The 7500-nt window shown below is 42.1% G+C and overlaps 2 protein-coding genes across 2 annotated transcripts in view; both read left to right on the forward strand.

Moving 5' to 3' along the window:
• LOC135090699 (uncharacterized) overlaps nucleotides 1–1311 on the forward strand; it is a 2109-nt gene extending 798 nt beyond the window's left edge. The window contains exons 2-3 of the mRNA XM_063987703.1: nucleotides 1–555; nucleotides 1118–1311. The exon at nucleotides 1–555 is cut by the window's left edge and continues 127 nt beyond it. Of these exons, the coding sequence (XP_063843773.1) occupies nucleotides 1–47 (47 nt within the window). The 3' untranslated portion in view covers nucleotides 48–555; nucleotides 1118–1311. The remainder of the gene's footprint in view (nucleotides 556–1117) is intronic.
• A 4714-nt stretch (nucleotides 1312–6025) lies between these two features.
• Nucleotides 6026–7500, forward strand: part of LOC135090702 (uncharacterized) — a 22291-nt gene continuing 20816 nt past the window's right edge. Inside the window, exon 1 of the mRNA XM_063987706.1 lies at nucleotides 6026–6183. The gene's annotated coding sequence lies outside the window, so the exon portion shown is untranslated. The remainder of the gene's footprint in view (nucleotides 6184–7500) is intronic.

Raw genomic sequence — 7500 nt, forward strand, 5'->3', positions numbered from 1 at the left:
TGCACGGTGAGGAGAGCCATAATGAGCAATCACCTTCCCAAACCTAACCGAACCGAACCGAACTTAACAATAATAAGAATTCACATCCATTCCTAACCTAAGAGAACCGCAATGACAACTCTATCCTATCTGTAATAATTTAACGTAACCTAACCTATCGTAAAGTACTCTAACATAACATTATCTAATCTAATGTACGTAACAACCCTAACATTACCTAAAGTAGCCTAACCTAATCTAGTCTAAATTAACCTATCCTAACTTAGTCTAACCTACTTTAATCTACCCTAGCTCAACCTAACCTGTCCTAACTTAACTTAACCTAACTCGCACCACTCTTCGTGACACCCGCGTAGGGATCAGCGGGGGCGGCCGTGCAACACCTCGGCGGAGTACACGTATGCCACGGAGATGGAGAAGGAGCTGCTGTTCTTCGGCGGGTGGCGGCACAGCCAGTGTGGGTGCTTGAAGCAATGCAACGAGGATATCTACTCTGTGTTCACCGAGGCGGCCAGCACAGCACGGGACTCGGCCAAACTGCGGGTGTTCTTCCAGGTGTGTGTGTGTGTGTGTGTGTGTGTGTGTGTGTGTGTGTGTGTGTTGTGTGTGTGTGTGTGTGTGTGTGTGTGTGTGGTGTGTTGTGTGTGTGTGTGTGTGTCTGTGTGTGTGAGTGTGTGTAAGAGGGGCAGTGGCCGAGGGCATCAAAAAGTGGGAATAAAGGCCCATTTGGAGTGCCAGTCCCTAAAGAGATGTCAAAAAGGATCATTCAAAGTAGGATAAGTGTCTTGATGCCTCCCTCATGGAAAGAGTTCAAGTCATAGGAAGGTGGAAATACAGAAGCAGGCAGGGAGTTCCAAAGTTAACTAATGTGTATGTGTGTGTGTGTGTGTGTGTGTGTGTGTGTGTGTGTGTGTGTGTGTGTGTGTGTGTGTGTGTGTGTGTGTGTTTGATTATATAAATTTGATCACGTATTCTTTTGATTTACTTTAAACTCTCTCTCTCTCTCTCTCTCTCTCTCTCTCTCTCTCTCTCTCTCTCTCTCTCCTCTCTCTCTCTCTCTCTCTCTCTCCACCCACCCACCCACCCTCCTACCCTACCACGTGTTTATCCTACTCAGGACCTAACCTATGACGAGGTGTCGGAGGAAATCCGCATACGACACCATCGCTCTGCTGTGTGACATCGGCGGCACCCTAGGACTTCTGCTGGGGGGCGTCCGTGCTCACCTACATGGAGTTCCTGGAGGTGTTGTTGGTCAAGTGCCTGCGCCGCTAGAGAGAGAGAGAGAGAGAGAGAGAGAGAGAGAGAGAGAGAGAGAGAGAGAGAGAGAGGAGAGAGAGAGAGAGAGAGAGAGTATGTGTGTCGCGTGCCCATGTTGTAGCAATACTTAATATGCAATCATATTGTAAAATTAAGATCAAGATTAAGATTTCAAGTTGTGTAAAAATAACCTTCATCCTTCGAGCATTTCTCAGTTCGGTTATGAACAAATGATCGACTTTCCTTCCATCTGCTAATGATCGTTCAAGACTAAAAACATTTTGGTACTGCATGTTCCTTCGTCGATATTCCTGACCTAACATTACCTTATCTAACTTCATGTAACTTAACCTATACGACCCAAACTAACCTAATCTAATCTGACCTAATATATCTTAACTGCACGTGACCTAACATAGTCGAAACTAATCCAACCTAATCTAATTCAACTTGTCCTATCCTTAGCTAACCTACCTTAATTTAATATAAATTAACCTATCCTAACCTAACCTAAGCCCTAACCTTTGGAGACGTTCACATTAAGGTTTAAGAAAAAAATTAATTGCCTTTTCCACTCTATGCCTCGTCCCATTGGAAGAAGAGAGGCAGAGGTCTCCAGTTCCCTCCCACTGTTCCCTTCAGTAACGGTACACAAGTAAGAGTCACATTCTCAAACGTTTCTGGGTCTTATCTCAGCTACCTTTTACAGGCAGTGAGTGGGACTGTCATGATTTAGTGATAGTACTGTCATGATTTAGTGATAGTATAACAAGGACTATCATTAATGGGAAAAAACACTTACGAGAGCTTAACTAATCATCTCTGTGGCCTTTAAAAATAGTCTTCAAAATACGGACCTAATATGGAAGACTAAATGAACTAATGGGGATAAGGGGCAATGTTCTTAAGTCTGTTACCGGAGCTGTTTACGTCCCCGGCAGACTGCAGTACGAGTAAAGAGGACAGTTGGATGGCCGCATCTCTAGGTACTTTCGTAACTTGTCTACATACCACGACATTCTCTCTACAAATAAGGATGGCCTAGAAAAGACGTGACCTGCTTGCCTCATCGCAGGAATAATAGTACAGAGAAAGACGTCCCAAGTCCCCTCGCTGTCTTAGTCACTTTTTAGAAAACGCAAGAGGTGTTTTTTTCTTTCTTAAGTAAAAGGGAACTCGCTTACGAAAACAAAAGGCTATATATATATATATATATATATATATATATATATATATATATATATATATATATATATATATATATATATATATATATATATATATATATATATATATATATATATATATATATATATATATATATATATATATATATATATATATATATATACACAGTTTTACGTCCGGTTTCCTAAGTTTATCAGCGCTAGGACGGTGGCTGCTGACGAAGGACTTTTGGCATTTGAGAACCTCACCTTAAGTGGATGCCCTTCCTACTCTCGGGCAGATTGAAGGTGCCAGTTTCAAAAGAGTGTAGTCAAAAGGGTTACCCAAAATTTGAGGACATGTCATGAAACCTTCCTCTCCTTTCAAATGACAGTATTCTTTCGACCCACGCCCTGTCTCTCCTGCCAAGAGCAACTCAGATCTTGAAGAAAAAGACCACAGATAAAAAAAAAAAGTAATAGTGATAAATAAATAAAAACATACACACCAACAACACAGCTCTAATCATTACGCAAAAGGCTAGGAAATCTCTCAAACAGTAAACAATAAACAAGATAAGGAGACAATCACCGCATCTCACCCTCCGCTGTGATGATAAAGTGTGTGAATGCAAATGACCACCGCAGAGAGAGAGAGAGAGAGAGAGAGAGAGAGAGAGAGAGAGAGAGAGAGAGAGAGAGAGAGAGAGAGAGAGAGAGAGAGAGAGAGAGAGCTATTATTGGTTTAGTATACTTAGTCAAGGTCACAAGAAGGGAGAGGAGGAAGAGATGGTACTATCTGGCTGAAAGAGAGAGAGAGAGAGAGAGAGAGAGAGAGAGAGAGAGAGAGAGAGAGAGAGAGAGAGAGAGAGAGAGAGAGAGAGAGAGAGAGAGAGAGAGAGAGAAATTTCCTTCCATTGCCATTTCTCTTCTATCTCTCATTTTACTTTGAATATCTCCTTGACCTTCTCTCTCTCTCTCTCTCTCTCTCTCTCTCTCTCTCTCTCTCTCTCTCTCTCTCTCTCTCTCTCTGATACATTCGAATTATAAAAGAAATAAAAGAGAAAGTCGAATCTTAAAACAATCATAGTGCAAATGTACTTGGCCATCACCACCACCATCACCACCATCACCACCACCACCACCACCACCATCACCACCACCATCGACCTTGAGATTCAACGCCTGGGTTTTTTTTTTATTCATTATTTTTTCTCCTCTTCCATTAATGCCAACTACCGCCGACAGCACACCTGAAGGAACAACACATTAGGCAGCTCAACGTACACGAGAATAAAGGGAGTATAATATTGTTCCCTGGTATTTGTTATATAAGTAATGGTGAGGAATTGAGAGTATGGTCGTATTATCTCATTATTATTGTTTATTGTTTATTTTATTTATTTATTAGTGCAACCATAACAAACGTCTGACCTTCGCTCTTTGGCCAGACGCAAAGATAAATATTACTCTGTCTGCATACTTGGTGTTTTAATGACGGTGAGAGAGAGAGAGAGAGAGGAGAGAGAGAGAGAGGAGAGAGAGAGAGAGAGGAGAGAGAGAGAGGAGAGAGAGAGAGAGAGAGAGAGAGAGACAGAGAGAGAGAGAGGAGAGAGAGGGAGAGAGAGAATAGAGAGAGAGAGAGAGAGAGAGAGAGAGAGAGAGAGATAACAATACCAACAACAACAACAACAACAACAACAACAACAACAATAATAATAATAATAATAATAATAATAATAATAATAATAATAACAGCAACAGGAACATCAACAACAATAACAACACCACCCACCACCACTACAAACAACAACAACAACAACAACAAGAGCATCCCCTACAACAACAACAACACTAGCAACTAGCAACTAACCAACACAACTAGACAGACTTGAAGGCCAACCACCACTACCACCACTACCACCACAACCACCACCACCACCACCGCAGACCTCAAGCAGTGAGCACAAAACCTCACCAAAGTCCTCTCCGAGTTAGTCATTGGAGTGAGAGAGCGAGTCAGGCACTTTCCCTTTGTATTCTAGGTTTGCTGAGCCCAAACTCGCTCCCTCTCACCTCTCTCTCTCTTCCCTCTCCGTCTCTCTTCCTCTCCTCAAGGTTCTTCCTGCTTCCTCTTATAAGCTTCCGCTGCGTCTCCCGTATTTGGTTTCTCTTCTCGTTCTTTTTTTCCGCCATTCTTTTATTGTCTTCTGATTCATCCATTCACTTTATTGAATTATTTATGTTTTTATTTGATTTATGAGTTCATCCGTATTAGGTCTTTCTTCTCTTTTTTTTTCTCCATTATTTTATTGTCTTTCCATCCATCTATTCTTGATATTCTTCCATCCATTTTGATATTCTTTTTTTAATGTTACATGTTTATTAACGAATTTAAGGCTTTTTTTTTTTTTTGTCTCTTCTGACATAAAGTGGATTCGAACAGAGACAGATTGAACGTGATGGAAAATATAACGAAACTTTCATTGATTAAGTCTTTTCTTTCGTTAACACTTCCAAACACTGAAAAAGAAACCCGTTGTTCCAATGCAGGGGGAAAGAGCATTCACAAAGACAAATTTAGTCTTCTTATAACCACGGAAAAAATTTATGAATACTGTATAGGTTCAATGAATCTTCAAGTTGCTGGTTTAAAAGGAACAGCTTGTAACAGTGATTAAATGTAACAGGTAAAAGATCAGCAAATTTATAGCGAGAGAATTAAAAGCATAAATAAAGTGAAGTAATAATGATAATAGTGATGATGGCGATGATACTCGTACTGAGGATGATCACTATGGATATTTCCTGAAACTGAAACCTAACAGGGAAAAAAGAATTATATATCATTATCTGAGACTATTCTCAATAAAACTTTCACTAGACAGGTTGGTAAGAGTGATATAAGAGAGACGTTAAAAAGAACTCTTAAATGACTTGTTGTAATGGAGACTGGATGAAAATTGAACTTAATCTTGCCTCTTTTTGTCAGTCTCTTTGTCAATCTTCGTGGAGGTGATCGTGTGTTTTTCTTGCGCAATTTTGTATCCTTGACAAGTTTGACGAGAAATTTTGTTCACCGTGAAGGAAAAGTGAGAGGAGAGCGGAGCAAGCATTAGAGCCTGATGGGCACACAAACCAACGAACAGACACACAAAGGGGAGAACGAGCAGGTGAAGCGATGTGCACAGATAGATAGAAGAGAAAATAAAATAATGACCATGTGTTACCTGCAGAAAACGGAAGTAATACCACATATCAAGGCTAAATCTCTCTCTCTCTCTCTCTCTCTCTCTCTCTCTCTCTCTCTCTCTCTCTCTCTCTCTCTCTCTCTCTCTCTCTCTCTCTTAGCACCAAACACATGAAAACTAAAATAACGAAGAACAAGAAAGGCAAATCAAAAGAAAAACAGAATGAAGCCACGTAAAGATGAGGGAAAACTTGGCATACCGCAAGGGCAGTATCGCTCCCTTTCTCTTCCAGCGAGGGCGGCGACACCAACCCAAACAGTGACCGTTTCCTCCAAGGTTGCTCAGGGCCCTGCAACATTACAGTCATTGCACGAGGCCGCCGGTAGAGAGCTAGAGGGAGGCGAGGTGATGTGTGCTGGTGCCGCGGAAGGAACTGCAGTGGCTGGCTGGATTTCACAGAAGGCGGCAAGGGAGTTTACAGTTCGAGGATCAGCTTAACATTGTGTTATGGGTTCCTGGTAACTCCTCTTGCGGCCTCTCGATACCGCCCTTCAGCTGTAGCGGTGGTAAGTGTGTGTGTGTGTGTGTGGTGTGTGTAGTGTGTGTGTGTGTGTGTGTAGAGGAGATGGTGTGTGTACAGTATCTTATATTCTATGTGTGAGGCTGTCTATCGTCCATCCGTTCCGTGTCTATCTGTTTGTCTGTCTAACCGTCTTTTCATAAGTGCGTCGCAGACATTCTCTCTCTCTCTCTCTCCTCTCTCTCTCTCTCTCCTCTCTCTCTCTCTCTCTCTCTCCTCTCTCTCTCTCTCTCTCTCTCTCTTCATGTCTTTATTAGTGCGAGTCTTATGCAGTTTGTTTGTCTGTCCCCTGTTTGTGCCTCTGCCAGCATTTTATTATTATTATTATTTTTTTTTTTTTAAGTTCCTCCCAACAATAACACGACTTCAGAAGTGGAGACCTCGTGGTGCTTTTAATAGCGCTAAGATAAACAAATCCAAGGAATGGCTGATTAATTTAGTCCTGCGCACTACAGGAGTGAATTACGTAATCTTTTCAAGGTCGAGAGAGAGAGAGAGAGAGAGTGAGAGAGGAGAGAGAGAGAGAGAGAGAGAGAGAGAGATGAGAGAGAGAGAGAGAGAGAGAGAGAGAGAGAGTACTAAGATGAATGCCAAGATTACGATGTTGCATAAGTTGACTCTTAATGATTATATAAGCCAGTAACCACTATTTGCCCGCTGCACCACCACCATCACCATCACCACCGCTAGAATAAACAACAACAACAACAACAACAACACACACACACACACACCACACACACACACACACCACACACACACACACCACGAGGAGCATCTGCAGGACTTAAATATAACTTGTGCATGCCCCAATACATACAAGAAAGTTGGCTAGGTTAAGAGCAAAGCAATGAGAGAGAGAGAGAGAGAGCGAGAAGAGGAGAGAGAGAGAGAGAGAGAGAGAGAGAGAGAGAGAGACGCACATATTTATAAAGCTGGAAGACAAAAAGAGTATTCGACTTAATATTACGAAGAACATATTTCCCAGTAATGACTTATGGCAAAGGGAAGTGTGTGTGTGTGTGTGTGTGGGGTTGGGGTGGCGCAAATATACACCAGACAAACATTTGTAAGACTCTTCATGCTAAGGAATGTGTGTGTGTGTGTGTGTGTGTGTGTGTGTGTGTGTGTGTGTGTTTGTGTGTATGTATGTTTGTGTCAAGGCTGCCGCGCCACACCCCACAGACGCCCCACGCTACGGACTCTCCCATTGGCAAGTTCCTCGCCACTCACTCACGTGCCGCACTCTCCACTCGAATAATTTCTCGCCGTCTTTCCACTCACACACAACAACAAGTCGCTT

This window comes from Scylla paramamosain, chromosome 35 (assembly GCF_035594125.1).
Source record: "Scylla paramamosain isolate STU-SP2022 chromosome 35, ASM3559412v1, whole genome shotgun sequence".
Taxonomy (NCBI): domain Eukaryota; kingdom Metazoa; phylum Arthropoda; class Malacostraca; order Decapoda; family Portunidae; genus Scylla; species Scylla paramamosain.